This window comes from Tamandua tetradactyla, chromosome 5, assembly GCF_023851605.1.
Source record: "Tamandua tetradactyla isolate mTamTet1 chromosome 5, mTamTet1.pri, whole genome shotgun sequence".
Taxonomy (NCBI): domain Eukaryota; kingdom Metazoa; phylum Chordata; class Mammalia; order Pilosa; family Myrmecophagidae; genus Tamandua; species Tamandua tetradactyla.
The window spans coordinates 12,135,218-12,155,218 of NC_135331.1; the positions used below are offsets into that span (position 1 = coordinate 12,135,218).

Sequence of the window (20,001 nt, forward strand, 5' to 3'; positions counted from 1 at the left end):
GAGAAATTAAGATTTAGCAAATGATTATGATTACTATGATTACTCAATCATATATGGATGTTTCTTTTTAGTTTCTAGTGCATTGGAACAGCCAGAAAGAAATACCTGAAACTACTGAACTGAAATCCAGTAGCCTTGATCTTTAATAATGATTGTATAATTATATAGCGTTTATTGTGTGACTGTATGATTATAAACACTTTGTGATGGACACTTCCTTTATACAGTGTATGGGGTAGATGAGTAATAAAATAAGGAAGTGCATGAGAAAAAAATAGGTCAGAAATATGGGGGGGGAACCCTACATAAACTATGGACAATAGTTACAGTACTACTTTAATAATCTGTCATCAGTTATAACAAATGTAACTTTTGTTAAGAAATAGTAGAATTACAAAAAATGTTATCAACTGTAACAAGTTTTCCACACCAATGCAAGTTTGGTGATGGGATACTGTATGAAAATCCTGTACTTAATGATTCTTCTGTAAACCCACAACTTAAAAAAAACAAAATAGCAAAATAAAAAAAGAAAGGCAAATCCCTAATAAGTAGGCTTATTCTTTCCTCCTATAAATATTGAACTATAATACCTTTAAAAACCAGCTTTTGGTTAAAAATAGACCATCCCATTTGCTATATTTTACAATGTCAAGATCTACTGTGCAGTAACTAAAGAAAGCAGGGACCCAATTTAAACAAAAAGGGAAGATAATTAAAAGTTTTAAATTCCATATTATTTTATATCAAGTATCTACCAGCCTTCGTATTCATTATAAATTCATTTGCAGAGGTCTGATTCAAAGATGCAGAGAAAATGGTTCAATCTGCTTCACTTTCGTTCTTTTTAAAAGTCTTATGCAAGGGTGACAGACGGAAACTATTACTCAACAATTGCCATTTTTTCCTAATTAGTATAAAGATCAAACCTATATTACTGTTCTGGATGTTTTTACTCTATCACTTCTATATTCATGTTGCTAGCCTCAAAATCCATTCCCAAAGAAATAAATATATACTTTTTTTTTTTTTAAAAAGGGCAGGCCATGGTGACCCAGTGGCAGAGTTCTCTAGCCTGTCATGCTGAAGACCCGGGTTCGATTCCCGGTGCCTGCCCATGTGAAAAAGAAAATAAATAAATTAAAAAATCCATTCCCAAATCATCTGAGTAATGTCTAATGATAAACAGTACAGCTAAGATAATAAAGATTATTTTTTAATTCCGTTTTCTAGTTAATTTTAATATAATTGGAAACCAAGGGAGAAAATGGAAAGTGCTCAAAAATTATAATACAATTATACATTACAGTAGACTACATATGAAATAAAAATGGACCTTTGGCGTTTAAGCATAAAGACTTCGTTTTAAGGTTCTGTATACTGATTAAGATAAATTAAGACTAAAAAGGCAATCATTGCACCTTCCTGCTAACCAGTTACCATAGGAATAAAGCATTAAGAAATATGATTGACAAAGTAGCAAAAGCAGTCAACCTAACTGTAAAATCTTGTCAAAGTATATATTTTTTTACAGCTGCTGACTTGTCATCAAATTCTTTAGACTCATCACAGATGTAACTTGGGCCCCTAATTTGTGCTTGATATTCCTCATAATGAAAGTATAGCTGGAAACGAATGCCACATATAGATGCTAGAGAAAAACACTGCAGTGTAAGCCCAGAATAAATGTTTGTGGAATGAATCTGAAATAAGTTGCTAAGAAAATAGGAAATTGAATCCTTCCAATGGTGTTACATACTCTTGCTTTATATTTGAAGAGTATTTTATAATATTATATAGTATATTCATATTTATTACCTCATAGGAATCTTATTACAACCCCATAAAGTAGTCCAAACAACTATTTTACTGATTGAGAAAACAAAGCCAGAATGATGACATAATTTTTTTCTAATATATGGAGATAAATAGTAGATTCCAAAATAAAATGTAGGTTTTCTCATTCCTGGTTGGTTATTCTGCCATTTTAAATATATAGGAGATTCTCTTAGTTATACTAACATGCAAAGACAGCGTCAAATACACTTAAAATTCATCAAACAAAGCTTGATGATCTCAGCCCTTTTTACATCTCATAGAAATACAAAATAAACACTGCTTTTATGCCCTAAGTCAAGTGTTACCTACCCCCACTGACCACTGATGACCAGGTTCCCCCTGCTGGACTGGTCCTTGCCACTGGAGTAGCTGCTTCATTTGGTGGGTTGTGGGACACAAATTCTAGGCCACTAGAAATGGAACCCCTCCCAGCAGAAACTCTGTGGCTTCGAGGGTGTCGCTGGGCCTTTGGGGACATCCTTGGAGGTCCTAAGGAAGGAACAGTGAACATAATATAAATGTCACAATGCCCATCCGTACTACTTTTCTGCTGAATACATATCATATATTCTCTCTCTCTCTCTCACACACACACACATTCTCTCTCTCACACACACACTCTGTCTACAGTTTCTCTAAAGGAGAGAAAAAAAGAAAGAAAAGCATTATGCATTTTTGCCCGTACCAACTCTTCAGAATTATATTGTGGACTTTCACAATGTTTTATAAACAAATTGCATGTTTTTCTTTACTTTTAGTTAAAGGGAGGGAAAAAGTTGGAAGTTAAGAAATTAAATAATAAGATGTCATAACTCAAAAGAATTTTAGCAATTTGTTTAGTCTATATCATTTGCAGAAATATAAAAAATGAAATACATGTAATATGTTAATACAAGCTATGGCTACATAATGGAATAATTTTTAATTTACCCTATACTTCTAGCTTTCTACTCACAAGTTCACTGTAATATATTAATTCTAAAATTAGAAAAAAATTTTCATTTAACAAAAAACTGTGAATTCCTATACATACTTGTACTAATGAAATATATGTATACATCCTCTTAAATTTCTTCCAAATCTTAGATTACCTACCTCTCCTACCATAATAATCAATTTTACAACTCTAGGTTCAAAACAGCCCTCACCTATAAGCAGTTTCTTAGACATAACAGGCTGTTATCTAAAAAGTGTACTGTTAAGGCATGACATTTAAGACCAGAATAGCTGATACTTGGAGTGGAAATTTGCACTACATGAATTTTCAAAATTCTACATCATTAGTTCCACCATCCCTTTAGTGATTTCTATTTCTAAAGAAGCTTACAGGGCACTAGACTAAGCCATCAAGTCAAAAGAGTGGACAGGATATCTCTCACCACAGAAACTTGACAGTGCTAATACACATCAAAACACATTCAAAAGTGTCAAACCCAAGGCAGAAAGTTAATCATGAACATGATCTTAAAAAGCTTACTAATGTTATAAATTGTAATTTCCAATAGGAGTTATGATTTACATCAAAGAATAATTTAAGAATAGAGTATCTACAATTATATATATTTTTTACATTCCTTGACAGAAAAAGATCAAGATAGACTGTTGGTATCAACTTAAAACAATTTGGTTTTTGTAAAATAAATACTTACGGTCACCAAATATACCCTCCTGTATTAAAAAACAAAATCCTACTTTTAGTAGTTTTAATTTTGAAACTAATATTTCAAAAATGTTTCCCAGTGTCAGCTAACCACATAACATATTTTAATTCAAATTAGTTAAAAAGAAAAACTGAAACTCAACATCCCTGAATAATGTAGAACTATTCTATGTGAATAGCTGAGAAACCCTTTAACTTAATGGTGTAAAAATATCTGAACTCATTAATGAGTCATGCCTAATCTAATGTCTCATGATATAGTCAACAAATATTTCAACAGAACTTAACTTTCTACTTAGTGGCCACCAGTAGGCATTATTGAGGAAGGAAGTCACCTTGAAACCTGCTGGTCATGACTAGAAGCTTCAGTCAAGATCATGCGACCTCTCTCTGCCCCGACGATAATTATTTATTTAAAAGCAGCCAACACAGTTTTCTTCAGGAAAGCAGTTTATGCCAGAAAACTTTATTATTCCCAACATAAGTTATATTAACTGCAATTTTAATGAACAAATCAGATTAAATTTTTAACACAAATACACTGAACTAGTTTCAAATGGACATTAACATTCTGAAAACAGGTTTTTAATTTGTGCAGTGCATTTAAATTAGAATGTGACCTTTCTATATAATACATCTATTTTCTGATATGTAGCAATGGTGAATTTAGGATCAAATATTGAGTAAGAACTACAGAATTTTATTCTTATTTTTGACAGCAGAAAAAAAAACCTGTAGATTCACATTCACATTTTTTATCAACTTTGATAAAGGACTCTCTCAGATGGAAAGTAGCCTTTCACTATATAATATTGCAAAGCTTATTTTTAAACCCCTCCAACATATCTGGAAAACGAAGTCTGTATTGTAATCTAAGAGGAGACAAACGCACACAGGCAGCTATAGGGGAGGTCCTTCCCAAAGAGGATCCCTCTACCACCAATCCTGCTTGAGGCCAGAAGGCAGGTCAACGGGTGCCTTGGCCAAGGAGCTATAAAATGACAGGTTCTAGATTAAGGTCGAGACTGGGTGAAGAAAGTTCACCCATGTACAATTAACTACTGTGTATAGGGTAAAACGGGACAGAAAAGGCCCTGGGGCAGACTTGTCTGGAACTGCAAAAGAGCATTTATTCCCAAGCTGAAATCAACCCCCTTTCTTACAATTCAGGATAATGCACATTAAATTTCTCTTTAATGAACAAAAGGTTAATAGAAATAGTTTTAATCAACTAAAGTTAAAACACAGAAATTATAGGTTATTAAATAATGAAGAGGAAACTATTTTATAATTATAAACTCACATAGGAGTTAAACAAAGACAAACAAAAACATGAACAAATTGTGGTATTGTACCTTCTGAAGACATGCGTTTAGGCATAGTAGAGACAGGAGCTGGAGAACCATGAGCAGAGGGGTGAGACGGGGGTCTGGATGGCCGCGAGGGGGGCCTGGAGGGCGGCCGTGTAGGGGTGGCTGCCCGAGGTGGAAGAGAGTTGGGACCTGACTGGTAGCGAGAAGGTGGGCGAGAGGAAGGAGATGGGCAAGGCGATGGCCAGGGAACACCTGACAGAACAAATGATATGAAGGAAAGTATAAAAACTAAAGAAAAAAATGAGGGAAAAAGTAAACAGAAAAAAAGTAAAATGACAAAAATGATTTCTTGTACATTTTAACCCTTTGAGGACAGTTATTTGACTTGTGATAAGTTTTAGCATGACTTAACTGACACAAATTCACATTTTACTTTAACCTCCTTATAATTAAAGTCTGTTAAATGAATACACGTTCCCAAAGGGTTAATTAGGATCTACACATACTACTGAAGAAGACAGTTAAGACTATGCCTAATTAACTTTGCTTCTACAAATGTTTCTCAATAATTTATTGTTAAAAGGAGAACATACACAAAATAATTTCACACAATAAATCATAAAACTAAGGAATAAGATTGACTACAGTATTTCTGGCTTTGGAAACATAATGAAACAAAGCAGCAGCTGTTATATTAAATTTAAAATACTGGTTCCTTATAATCATCTAAGATTTTCATCTAGTTTATACTGAACCTAAGGTTCAGTTTGAAATATCATTGTACTAGTCCCACTTATGTAGAAGTTAGTCTGTTATTTTCTAGAGTCACAGGAGTGACAAAGTATACTATTCATCAGCTTGAAAAAAAACTATATTGTAATCTTAATAAATTGGGAAAAAAAGAAATCCTCTAAATAGTTTATGCAGTTAAACACTTATTTAAGAGACTGCTTAATAAACAATGCAACTAAGAATAGTCATCATTAAATTAATTCAAACTCCTGGATCAGAATTCTGACAGATCAGAATACAGTTAGTATTTAAAATTACATATTACTTACCTTATTCTTAAGAAATAGTCCAGGTCTCCTCTCCATAGGGTTCTCTACACACTTGAGTATCAAACATTTCCCAGCCCCCTGCAGGTATTTTACTTTGAAAATTCTATTCACGAACAACTAAAATTCTTTACTTAGTGAGCAAAAAATTTTACCCCCACTACTATATATATTTATATATATATATATATATAAAATACTCAAGAGTGTTCATTTGGAGAGGAATTCTGGAGAAAAGCCTCAAAAAAAACAAACAAACATGAAATTGGAAACTCAGTGTTCTCTATTTTTATCTTTCTAACTACCTTATTTCCACACCACCCACAGTAATGCTAATACAAACACAATCTATGAGCTATATTTAACCTCAAATTTAGAGGCAGAATCAAAAAATGTCTCTCTACTAAAGATGTAAGCTTCTTTTACTTAAGTTGCTAAACTGCAATATCTACCTTTAATCTAGAAGTTGCTTTTGTATTTTGTAAGCACATTTCTTTCTTCTCCTTCACATGACTCTGAGTCAGGTCTTGCTTTGCAAGTTACCTCAAATCCTCTCTTAAGTAAAATACAAATATATAAGTAAACAATTAATGAAAATGAATCTCTATTAACCACTGAGTGCTTTGCACCAGTTAGGACTTTTCATATAAACTATGTCTAAATAATTTTATTATCCAGTAGTTTTACAACTGAGAACCTAACCAAAGTTTCCAATTTCTTCATATACGGAGTATTTCTTGTTCAACTGCATGTCTTTCGGTTAAATTTAACTTTATTCTAGTATATGAGAATTTTGTTATACTAAATACTCTAATGCCAATGACATACAACATTTTATTGATATCCACAGAAGGAAAAATGAAATAATTTTGAAATGGAAACTACTCCACAAAAATCATTTACAGTGTACACACTCATATCGCGTATATAAATTGTATTTAGATAATTATATATTTTATCGTGACTGACAGATTTGGTTAAAATACTTGCCTCCATTAACTACTCTTTGGTCTGAACCAGAATTAGGGTTGAAATCTGAAGCATGAGAGGTGGCTCTTGATGGCATGGAGCCCGATCCAGGCTGACCCATACGTGGTGAATTCTGTCTCCCACTTCCCCAGGATATGACTTCTCTGTTTCTTTGTCCAGGAGGAATATATTTATTTTCCCTGAAAATGAGAGATCTTTTAAATCATTTCCTACAATGATACCAGGCCAATGAAACATATCCAAAGGAAACTGAGGTGGATGGTTAAATACCAAACCAGCTGCCTCATTCTCAGTCATCCTCATTTACCATCTGACCCTGATCTCTAGCTTCTTCTGGCTTTCCTTTCCCTCAGATTCTTCTCCTATGCATAAAGTTGAATAGATGTGTGTTCATTCAAATCATACTGGGTCTCTCTATGATCTCCTTGAAACCTTCTCCTTTTGTGGCTTTCTCAATTTTATTTTCTCTGAGATCTCCTCTTCTCTCACTGGCTGTTCTTTGTTTTCTCACAACGTCAAAATAGCAAGGCTGATAACTCAAATCTGTACTAACAGGGCTATAGTCTCAACATCTTCCATTAGACACTTCAATTCAAATCTCCACATTCTAAACTATGAGTTTTCTAAAGATAGAATGTGTATCTTATTCTAGGGAGCACGAAGGAGGCGCTTCTCAACATATTTATGAATAAATGAATGAAACACCCATAAGCCCCTCAAATGCAATATACTGTTCAAATGGACTCATCACCTCTCCCTTCAAACCTGGTCCTTGTTTCTTACATCCATTAATAGTACAACCAAAAAGAAAAAAAAAACCCATATATATATATATTTAAGCCTCCTAGCCTCTTATATTCTGGAGCAGCTAGAAGGAAAAAAATCTGAGAGGATCATATGGCAGCCCACGACAAACTCTGGGATCTGTCCTGTAACTACTTTTTGAAGAATGTTTTGAAAACTGTTGCTTTTTTATTTCTTTGCTTTGTATATATGTTATACTATACAATAAAATAGTTAAAAACAAACAAACAAAACCACATCAATCTATTTTGTTATCAATAAAACCTCAGGAACATCAGCAGTTATTCTTACTATTCTATCAACACCCTCCTTGGTCTATTTAATTGCACAGTTTTCACACATGAACCATTTCAATATACTAGCTGGTCGTCAGTGCCTTAGAGTCTGTTCACGTTCAAATTTCTTCACTGCACATACCAACCTGTTTTCACTATCTCAGTTCCTATCACCAACTGCCACCACTGCTTCTCCAACATGCATTATGTATTCCAGATACGTGAAATGAAAGTATCCTATTTCCAGAGCTGGCTGGATTCCTCCTTATGGCCAGGCTTCTGCACTTGTTCTTCATGCGAGGAATTTCTCCCCTGGACTCCTCTCCGACAGGCAGAAAGTCTGCCCTATCATCCTATCACAAAACATCACTGCCTCTGTGAAGCCTGCCCTAACCTCATGAATTATGCTAGTACCTCTTTGCTCTGGATGTTTCTAATACTTTGAACACACCTCTACTTTAAGCAAATCATATTACACTGTTATTTTGTTATGTATTTTCCCCACAATTGATCATTATTTTTTAACTATAAGCGTGTCAAGACCTTGGTTAGTTCATCATTGTAATCCAATATATAGCTCTACAGAGATGACTCTCAAAAAACATCTGTTGAAATTATCCTAATCTTTTCTCTAACAGAACCCTAACACCAATTCCAATTGCATTCTCTACATAAACTACGGTAAAGGAAGATGAATTATAATAATAATACACCTTCTCATCCAGACCTTGAGTTGTTTATCCAAAATACTGTACCATGAATTCCTTTAAATACCTAGTGTTTATGCTGTGCCCCTCCCGTTCACTGGAGTTTCTCTGAACTGCTGTGTATTTTTCTTCCTCGCTCCTATCATCATTTTCCAGGGCTACCCGGGCTTTGTATTGGGCACTTGATTCAATTTCTTCTGCTAACTGGTTTGCCCTTGCTTCCCTTTTTAAAAATTCTTCTGAGTTATCCCTTTCTAAGGGCACCCTGAAACATGAGAAAAAGAAAAATCAAAGTGAATATTTTAAAGACATAGTTTGTATCTCTGCCACAATTAACTACTATGAAAGTTTTGAGTTTGGAATAGTGGTAAATCTGTAAGAGTTAAGGTACATACATATATCAGTCAAGATTTGCTTCTTTTTTTTCTGTTACCCCTTCCCTAGAGCTATACAACATTTTCAAAAACTGGTTAAACTGGCCATTCATGCATAACCTCTACCTTCACAATTTCAATTTTCACAACTTAAAAGCAAAACAAAATGAAAATTTATATAAAGCAAAATTTAAAGTATAGGGAAACTACATTTATAGCCTGTTTTAATGGGGATTTATCAGCCAAGATAGTAATAGAATAATTCTTTCACATTTTAACTTAAAATCCAATAGAAACTTTTAACTTAACATAATTTATTTTGGTGGGAAAAAATACACTAAAATAAAAACTTTAAAAACTTACGTATATGAAGATAAGCTGCTATCATATGTTGACACTACACCATAATTTTCTTCATTATATCGAAACATATCATTGGGATCCCATCCATTAGACTAGAAGAAAATGAAACTCATTTTTTCAAAATGACAAAGTATTTGTCTTCTTCAATTCAGTTACATTATCAATACCTACACCAAAAATATCTAACATACTATACTAGCAAAATCTAGCAAATTAAAAATTTCCTTAAAGTGTTTTAAGGAAAAACTTTTCATCCACATATCAGTCCCTCTAAGTTTTTACTGACTATTAGTAAAAATCTGAACATTTGAGTTACTTCATAAAATATAAACCTTCAGATCAGCGTTCTCTTCTTCCGCCCCATTCTGGAGCAGTCACCTTTCTATAAGGTACAGACACTTCTACTTCCCCAAAGTCTTTTTGTTTTGAGATCACTGATCATCAGCATCTATGTGGGAGAAGAGGTGCTTTTTGACAGCCAAAATACTTCCTTCCTTTGAGGGAAGGAAGGTTTGTGATGCCAAAAGTTTCACCAACGTTCACTATTTAAAAGGTGGGAAGTACACTATGTTACTAGATCCCTGCTACCCTCTCCTTTCTGCTGGGATTACTAAAAGAGAAGTGTTGTCCTCAATGGAAGATTTTTCATCCCATTTAAACTGTGTTTCCTAAACACACATTTTTTGCAAAAGATGTTGCTTTATAGCTCTGTGTTATAGAAACATAGTGTATATAATTCTAAAGACAGTCTTTGATTTACAGATGATGTATTATGGGAAAAGTAAAAATAATATGTGACAAGAGGGATTATTTTAGAAATGGCAGATTTTTGAGGAGAATGATCCAAATTTTAAGACCAAGAAATCGACTTACTTCTTTAATTCTAATATAGTCTTACTATAATATCTTAATAATATAGTACCTCTTCCTCAGACAAAAAGCCCAGAATGTCCTATTTTGACCTCATCTCTAGGTAGTCAATATACAGTTAAAGAAATTATTTTCCTGAGGCTGCCTTATTCTGCAAAGCATTCAAAGCAAATACGCTGGCATTTCCAAAGTTGCCCAGTTTTCCATTTAAATTTCTAAGTTGCTTGCTATGGTTTGTTTTAATGACTAAGAAATAATTCATATGCATCCAGGAGAATATATAGCATTCCCACTTAACCATTACAAGTAAAATAACAAAGAAATGTTTTTCTTAATTTATTACCTGGGGGGAAATCCCTATCTACATAACAAAACTGCCACTTTAAACATATTCACAAAAACAACAAAAATACTTACATAAAAATCAAGTGATTGGATGTCATACGAATACCATATTGACCACATAGTTTGGTAACATTCACAAAGATTTTACTTACTACATCGTTTTCCAAGGCCTCCAGTTCCTCGTTGGTAGTGAGTTCACCTGCATCCCATGGCTCCAGGTCTTTCTCTTTGTGTTCACCATTAACTTTAGCACTGATAGCAGAGTCAGTAAAAGCATCTGTAAAGGATGGTTTGGGTTGAAAGATAACACAACGAGACAATTGGCTGCACTAATCAATATACACATGAATTATCAACAAAGAAATATGCTAAAAGAATTACTAAAAGTGAATTTCTAAGATAGGAAAATAACATTCATTAATAGTATGCTTTCAGATGTGTACCACTGCTAATGCTATACCTCTCAAAAAACATAATTCAGTAAATGACATTAGAGGATTGACAGTAAAGCTATTTTATTCTCATATACTTTGTAACCAGATGAAACAAGTTTTAATATACTCACACATTAACTCATTAAATTATATTAAAAATAATTAGTGAAATTCACAAGTGATCCAGGAAATGTCTATCAATTCATTTAAAACAGTAACTCTTATTTAATGAACCCACTGATTAAATACACTTTCAGAGTACCTACAGTCAAAAGTATGCAAAATTGTTCAACAGTTCAAATCTATTTGTATCTGCAAGGGTCAGTATCCTAACATATTCTTGCTGTTAGTAACAAGTCATTCTAAGTCGTTCATTCTTTCACAGAGTCTATTTTCCCCATAGCCACTCTGTTACAAAGTTTATCTATCCTTAGAAGGTTCAGGTGGCAGCATAGCTCGATTTCCTAACAATGCTTTCTAGCTCATTCGTGTTCTCTCATCTTCCACTGCTTTACTAAGGACTTGCTTGGAAAATCAACGTGGCATCAGTGAGCTCAGCAAACAGAACTTTCTCGTAGCTGCTGCCCAGCAAAAGAAATTTTCTCTACTTGGGAATTAGGACCCAGCTAAGTTAAGGTGCACTTGGCATTGGTAGCAATAACAAATGTTTTGTAGATATAGACTTGCATTTAAATGGCTGGACCCATAAGGTAGCACCCATTAAAGAGCTGGGGATTATTTTTCCGTTGATCTGCAACTGCTGGGAGGTAATGACTCCCAGCCCCTGGGCCCTAATCTTTACTGCAAGCTGCCATCAAGAAAAAGAAGGGAAAATTCAACAGCTTAAACAAACAAATCTCCTTGAAAAAAAGCAATTCTAGAGGGATTTTTTTTATTTGATACTGCTTCGATAACTGTCATTATCACCCTAGTGGGTAAAAATGATGTTAAAATAAGAGATATGAGTCAGCAAATTTAGGCATCGCAAACCAGGTGTGAGCGCGCGTGTGCATGCATGCACTGGTAAGTGAAAGCATGATCACACATATGAGCTTAGCTGCCCCCTCCGCTAGCTCCACTGCTCCTGTTGCTTGCAATTATAAGAGATAAGAACATGCCAAGGTCTTATCCCAGAGCAGCAGGTCTCTGCTGGGGGTGGGATGGAGCAATCATTCAAAGACGACATTTTGAAAAAGCACATTAAGAAGTTCTGATTATAAAACTGATCTCTTTCAACACCCCCATTTTCAGGGGAAGTCACCCTTGGCTCTAAAAACATGACCTTACTTTATACTCACTTGAGTCAAGTCCCAATTTATATTACCTTAAAATTATAAGAATTCTTGACTAAAAACATAATTTTCCATGCGTATTTTCGAGAACATGAAATGTTCCAATAGAAGATCAAATAACTTCCATTATCACCCGGAAAGTCTCTACTTTATTCTCCAAAAACTAAAAACAGACCATGGGAAAACTCTAAATCAGTAATGCTATCTTCTACAAGGAGCAACAGAATAATTAATTCAATTTATATAAAAAATCCTGCTAATGTTTTAGTGACACTAAGTTACTGAAAAGCATACACTTAAATGAAGAAAGTATTTTAGAAAGAAGCTCAGAATTAAAGATAACACATTTATTCAAGAAATTAAAGCTCAAAGCAGCTAGAGATTTTTGTTTTATTTTGTTTTTCTGGGTTTTTTTTTACATTTACATATGGTATTTTATTTGTTTTGAACAACCTTTGAAAAAATTTGAGTCCACTGAAAGCAGAGATAATTCTTTCATCTTTAAACCTTTAGGGTTGAACACAGGAGTTGGAACCAAAGCTGGAATTAATACAACGTTGTCAAATAAATTTGATTGTAACAACTCTGAGAATGCAAAATGTCAGTATCATTTTTTTTAATAGATGAAGAAATAAAAGTGTGAAGAACAGCTAAAGATTTCTATAGAACCACACAAATGGACTTTTTCTCATTGCTGGGTATATGTATATGTGTAATCTTAACAGTATTTAGGAAGGCTGGGAACTAAGCCAAGCACTCCTCAAATTAAAAGACTGACGTATAGGCTGGTCCGAGTGCAGTGGAAGTTACAACTAATTGATTACAGTCAGTTACAGATTACTTTGTTCATTCTCCACTCCCACTGCTTCACTTGACTAGTAAAAAAAAAAAAAAAAAAAGACTGACGTATATAAGAAAAACAGCTTAAAGATGCTTTTATTACTATTATTCTAAACAAGAGCTGATATGGAAAAGCAAGGAAGTTTCTAAAACTTCAATAAACCAGGCTATACTTGGCTAATTCCAATTTAGTTTGTATTACAAGGCCACTATTTAACAACTTCTTTTTAAAATACTCATTCTGTGAGCTGAGACTCAGCATCAAGGATTTGAGAAAACCTTCTCGATCAAAAGGGGGAAGAGTGAAATGAGACAAACTAAAGTGTCAATGGCTGAGATATTCCTGGAGGTTATTCTTACACATTAAATAGAAATCACCTTGTTAGTCAAGATGTAGTGGAGAGGCTGGAGGGAACTGCCTGAAAATGTAGAGCTGTGTTCCAGTAGCCATGTTTCTTGAAAATCATTGTATAATGATACAGATTTCACAATGTGACTGTATGATTGTGAAAACCTTGTGTCTGATACTCCTTTTATCGATCTTATCAACAGACAAGTAAAACATGTGGAATAACAATAAATAATAGAGGGAACAAATGTTAAAATAAATTTAGATTGAACTGCTAGTGATCAATGAAAGGGAGGGGTGAGGGGTATGGTATGTATGAATTTTTTTCTGTTGTCTTTTTTATTTCTCCTTCTGAATTGATGCAAATGTTCTAAGAAATGATCATGATGATGAATATGCAACTATGTGATGGTATTGTGAATGACTGATTATATATGTATAATGGAATGATCATAAGTTAATGTTCATGTTTGTTGTTATATATTTTTTTAATTTAAAAATTAATAAAAAATAAAATAAAATACTCATTCTGGTCTTAAATCATCTGTTTACAATATAATCTTATGGAGGAATTAACTATTCACATGTTGTCACTTAACACTAGTTTTCTTTCAAGGAAGAAACAGGGAAAGAGAAAAAACAAAAGTGTAATTCAATGAGGAATGATATTCCTCAATTCAAAAATTTCCCTCAAATGAAAGACCCTCTTTAAAGATAAGGGAAATGTTTAGGGAAAGATGTACATAAGTGGAGAATTAGCACAAAATGAGGCCATAGTATCAGGATGCTGGGGGAAATTCTGGTTAAGCAAGCTTTGTTTGTGAAACATCATTGTCACTTTGGCCACTAGTACTATATTTCAAGTCAATATTGTATCATTAGCTAGAAAGAAGCAAGATCTGGGTATTTCTTTCTACATGGTCACCAATATTCACTATTACAATTTCAGAAAATGTTAGCTATTTTATTAACACCCATGTTTTTAAGAATCCTTAAAAGACTTTTAAAAACCCATAACAGGCTATTAAACAAAGAGCATAACGTTGTAAATAAGATTTTTGCAAAGTTAGAACACTCAACCAGCTACAATCTAATTGCAATTGTGGGAATTTGCACGTAGAGTTTTCTAATGCCAAAAGTTCAAGTTGTATTAATTTTCCATTATCCTCTACAGTGAGACACAAAAGCATTATAAAAGTACAATACCAGAATATGAAGTTAGTATTTAAAAAGTGTTATACGTTTCTGAAGGAAGTACAGGTATAGAAAGAAAAAAAATACAACAATAAAAATTATCAGATGAAATGATAAAAATTTCATTGTTCATATGCTCCACTCCTTGCCTTATAAACATCCAATTTATAAAAGTCTTCAGATTAGAGAAAAAAGATGGCTAAATACTCTCCATACCTATGCTTGGCCACATTTAGCCTCTCAAATTATTCCCTCCCTTCTGTTTTGGGCAAAAATCCAGTCATTCTGAGACAGTGGTGCCCCCTAGTGACAGTAAGGAAGAAATATGTCTGAATCAATATGTCACCTCTCCCCTGTATTCCACAGCCCCATACCCAGGAAACCAGGCATTTACTCTATTCCCCAAACTTTCTCCTCTTGCCTCTCAGTCAATTCGTCTCTGAAAAATCATTCAGACTTCTCTGATAATTTTTTTAAAGGATCAGAATAGTAATAAAATAAATGCCAATTGTATACCATAAATCAATAAATATAAACTTACATTTATAAAATATGTAAAGCTTGATGAAAAAACTCATTAATATCAAACTTAACATCAGAAACCCACAAATGTGCTGCCAGCAATGTCTCCAAGAAAAGTCCTGAATCTACTTTATCTGTCAATTAAATCTGCTTTTTCTCAAATTTTGAAATTTGAGATAAGATAATTTGTTTTAATTAAATTGTTCCGTTTTGATGAATTATTTAATGCTAGGGCATTTGTTCAACTACTTTTATAAAACATTTCCTAATCATATTTCATCAGTTATATAATGGGTTACACTGGGCCAACCTATACACTGTACAATGTGGACCAATCTGGAAACTAAGATTATTCATTCATTTTTCAGCATTTACCAAGTAGCTACTACACTGAGCTCAGCTGAGCTGGGGATTCATATTTAACTGAGACACAATTCCTGCCTTCTTCTGCAGCAGCTCTAGTGTGTGGGTGGGTGGTTACACATATGAAGCAAATCTTTTAGAATCTAATGTGATGAGTGCTAAAATATAATTAAGAAAAAAATACCAAGGAACAAAAGGCAACGGCTTTAAAAGTGACAACTGTTCTAGGCCTTCAAGAATACAAGCAGGAATTAAGTAGGAAGAAGTAAGGAAGCACAGCTCTAATGGACAAGAGGAGAATTAAAAATAAACGTAAACATTTTATGGATTATATACAAGCCCATAGGCTTCCTTAGGGAAGTGGGATGGGGATGAGAGGAAAGATTACCTTTTTAATTTTATACCTGTCTGTTCTACTTGAATTTTTTTACACTACAAATATATAACATACTATATACATGATAAAGATTAACATGAAGAAAAAAGATGGGGATAATTAACACAGGAAGGACCCAGGATGTGTGGACAGAAAATGACAAGTCAAAGCGTACAGGTAGTGGGTTATATTTAGGCAAGAGGGAGGCAGAAAGGAAAAAAGAGGACTGTGGAGAGGCAAGTTACAGGAAGCCTCTAGATTAGGGGTTCTTAACCTTTTTTTAATGCATGGATCCTTTTGGCATTTTCTATGAGGATACCTATAGACTCATATTCAAGAAGGTTTTTTAAATGCATAAAACAAAATCATACAATTATCAAAACCTCAAACACCAAATCTTTGGAACAATAATATGTGCTTCTTTATTATAATGTTTTAAATAATGATGCTTAGCAACAAGTGTAATACCTACTATAATTTCAAAGAGTAAATGAGCATAAAATATTTCTAGATATCTACAACAATTATAAGAGCTATATAAAATTAACTAACCTCTCTATAGGTGCTAAAGTCACAGTTACTGCTAATACTTGTGGTGAGCTGCCTACACTCATAACGGAAAGAAATGCCAAATTTCAGTCAGAGGTTAGTGAAAATAAAGGTGTAATTTTTTTCCCCTCCAAGTTCATCAAAGCCTTGGGCCCTTGTTCTAGTTTGCTAGCTGCCGGAATGCAACACACCAGAGATGGATTGGCTTTTAATAAAAGGGGATTTATTTTGTTGGTTCTTCAGAGGAAAGGCAGCTAACTTTTCACTGAGGTTCTTTCCTACGTGGAAGGCACAAGATCGTCTCTGCTGGTCTTCTCTCCAGGCCCCTGGGTTTCAACAACTTTCCCCAGGGTGACTTCCTTCTGCATCTCCAAAGGCCTGGGCTGAGCTGTGAGTGCTGATATGAGGAATGCCAAACTGCTTAGCTGTGCTACGTTGCCATCTCTCATTTAAGCACCAGCCAATTAAGTCAAATGTCACTCACTGCATCAGACATGCCTCCTAGCCGACTGCAGATGTAATTAGCAACAGATGAGGTTCACGTACCATTGGCTTATGTTCGCAGCAACAAGATTAGGTATGCGCACCTGGCCAAGTTGACAACTGACTCTAACTAACACAGCCCTCTCCATGAATTCTTTGTGAATCCATGGATCCGGATTAAGCTTCCTATTTCCTCTAACAAGGAAATGAGATTAGATGAAATAAAGGACTGAGGAGTGGGAAGGTAGGAAAATCAGGTGAAAAAGATGTACTGAACTCTGCTGAAGATCCAGCAAGACCTAGTAACCCTGCATTCATAACTACTCAGTACACCACAATGGCACTTTCCCTAGCCACAATGAGCAGGCTGGGTAAAGGAGGAGAAAGAGAAGTTTATAAAGGCCAGAGAAAGATCACGGGTAACAGAGCCCTGTCAGGAACAAGAACAAAAGAAAAGGAAGAGTAAAGGTTCTACAGCCAGCGCAGATCCTGGAGGGCATTTTGAAAGAATAAGAGTTTCAAGTGACGAAAAAGTCATGAAAGCAGGATGCCAAAACTTAATAGAGATGAAAAAAGATATTGACGTAGCAGAGTTTAGCAGGTTAAGTTTCCTCAGGAACAGTGTTCTGTTCCAAGTGACCAATTTCAAAATAAAATTTAGTAACATCTACCACTTACAAACTATCATTTGAAAGTACCAAGACCCAACCACAAAACCACAGGAAATCTGAATACATTCCACAGGTATACATACCTTTATTCTAAATACTTAGAAAAGATAAAGTTACAATAAAAAATACACCAGTCATCTGGCACCGTGGGGTCAGCGATACCATCCTGACCAAAACAGGGAAAAGAAGTGTAATTAATAAAGTATCAGTGGCAGAGAGAGTTCAAATAGAGTTGAGAGGCTACTCTGGAGGTTGCTCTTATGCAAGCTTCAGGGAGACCTTTCTTACCAATCATAACCTACCAACCCCCAACCAGGACCATTCCAGCCAATCCTAAAGAATACCTAGGGCAATCTATAAGATTCCACAAGGTTCCATACACTAGGAGCAACTTTCCAGAAACCTACAACCTTCAGATGGGTCCCTGGTCCAGAAAAGTCCTGAAACCTAGCCCAGCTTCTCCAGAACATCAGATAGTTCCATCACCCTACCCCATATTAGTGACAGACCACTCCAATATGAAAAATTTAGAACTGCCACAGCCCAAACACCCCTAAAGGGAGGGATGGAAGGATCATAGGTGATGGTGGAGTTTTACAGAGAAGACAGGAGTTAACAAATGAATATGAATGCTGAATCATTAAATTGGTATCTCATTTAGACTCCAGTATTTTAGAGCAGCTAGAACTAAAAACCTAAAATTGTGGAATACGTAACCCATGTCAAACTCTAAAATATGTTCTACAACTAACTGTGGTGCTGTTCTTTGAAATTTACAGCTTTTTTGTATATATGTTATTTTTCACACAAAAAAAGAATGAAAAAAGTCGATTGTGATGATAAAAAAATATTTAAGCCCTCTAGCCACCTATATTCTGGGGCAGCTAGAAGGAAAAATATGAAAGGATGGTATGGTAGCCTATGACAAATTCTGGGATCTGTCCTGTAACTACTTGTTGAAGAGTGCTTTGAAAACTGTTGCTTTTTTATTTCTTTGCTTTGTATACATGTTATACTATACAATAAAAAAAGTTAAAATAAAAAAAGATGCACCTACAGTTGTAAGATTGCACAGCCGAATGAAGCAATTTGGTTAGACTACTACTTATGTTTGGATAATTCTATTTATAAAAGATTAACAATGGTCTCAGAATCTAACTTCACCATCAGCTGTAGACATCAAATAGTAGATATTAAAATCTTCATTTGTACCTGTTTTAATCTAATTCTTTGTGTTAATAATTATAAAAGGATATGACTTTAAAAACAACAACAACAACAAAGGCTCAGGGATCTGTCCTGTAACTACTTGTTGAAGAGTGCTTTGAAAAACTACTGCTTTTTTCTTTCTCTGCTTTATAGTTATGTTACATTATACAATTCAAAAAGTTAGAAAAAAATACACCAGTCAATAGTACTTATCTATTAAAAAATGAAGGAAAGGATAATGTCCATTTTGGATGACCACAACTACTTTCTCACTAATTCTAAGTTCTAGACTATACAAGCAGAACTTGTTACTGTGTGAAAATGCTGAAAAAACATAAGGGACTCCCAAATCAGTAGGCCAAGTCTCTCATGTTGAAGCTTGCTCTTGTGGAGCTTATTTATGTAGCCGAGAATATAGTTATACCTAAGGGTTAATTCTGGAGGACCTCTTTTGTTATTCAGATGAGGCCTCTCTCTCTCTAAGCCCTACTCTGCAAGTGAAATCATTATCTTCCCCACCTACGTGGGAAATGACATCCAGGGGTGAAATTCTTATCCCCTGGGAGCAGGATGTGACTCCCAGGGATGAGACTAGCCCTGGCAACAGAGGATCAACAATGCCTTCCTGACAAAAGGGAAAGAATTGTAAAAAATAAGGTATCACTTGGTGAGAGAAATCAAATAGAGTCTAGAGGTGACTCTGAAGGCTACTCTTATGCAAGCTTCAGCTAGACATTCCTACTTACCATGGTTTGCTAAACCCCAATCAAAACCATTCCTGCCAACTCTAAAGAACACCTAGGGCTTTATCTGAGATTCTACAAAGGTTCCAAGCACTATGATTACTTTCTAGAAAGCTACAACCTCCAGATGGGTTCCTAGGCCAGCTAAGTCCTGAAACCAAGAGGGGTCAGCTTCTCCAAAGCATCAACTAGTTCCATCCACCTATACCACATTATCCACAGCCTCTTTCGCATGAAAAAATTAGAATGGGCATAGTCCAACTACCCCTAAAGACTAGGAGAAAGATCAAAGGAGAAGGTGGAGTTATAACACAGAAGATAGGATTCAACAAATAGGTACGACTGCTGAATCATTATATTGATATTTTAGTCTCCAGT

At 34.7% G+C, this 20,001-nt stretch overlaps 1 protein-coding gene across 8 annotated transcripts in view; it reads right to left on the reverse strand.

Annotated features, from left to right (window-relative positions):
- Positions 1 to 20,001, reverse strand: part of ATXN2 (ataxin 2) — a 192,198-nt gene that overhangs the window by 90,176 nt on the left and 82,021 nt on the right. For 6 of the 8 annotated variants that reach the window (XM_077159859.1, XM_077159864.1, XM_077159860.1 and 3 more), the window contains exons 6-11: positions 10,751 to 10,875; positions 9,384 to 9,475; positions 8,714 to 8,911; positions 6,861 to 7,039; positions 4,855 to 5,064; positions 2,149 to 2,328 (exon numbers count right to left, since the gene is read on the reverse strand). In XM_077159859.1, coding sequence (XP_077015974.1) covers positions 2,149 to 2,328; positions 4,855 to 5,064; positions 6,861 to 7,039; positions 8,714 to 8,911; positions 9,384 to 9,475; positions 10,751 to 10,875 — 984 coding nt within the window. The remainder of the gene's footprint in view (positions 1 to 2,148; positions 2,329 to 4,854; positions 5,065 to 6,860; positions 7,040 to 8,713; positions 8,912 to 9,383; positions 9,476 to 10,750; positions 10,876 to 20,001) is intronic. The other 2 variants (XM_077159865.1, XM_077159866.1) reach the window with 2 other exon arrangements.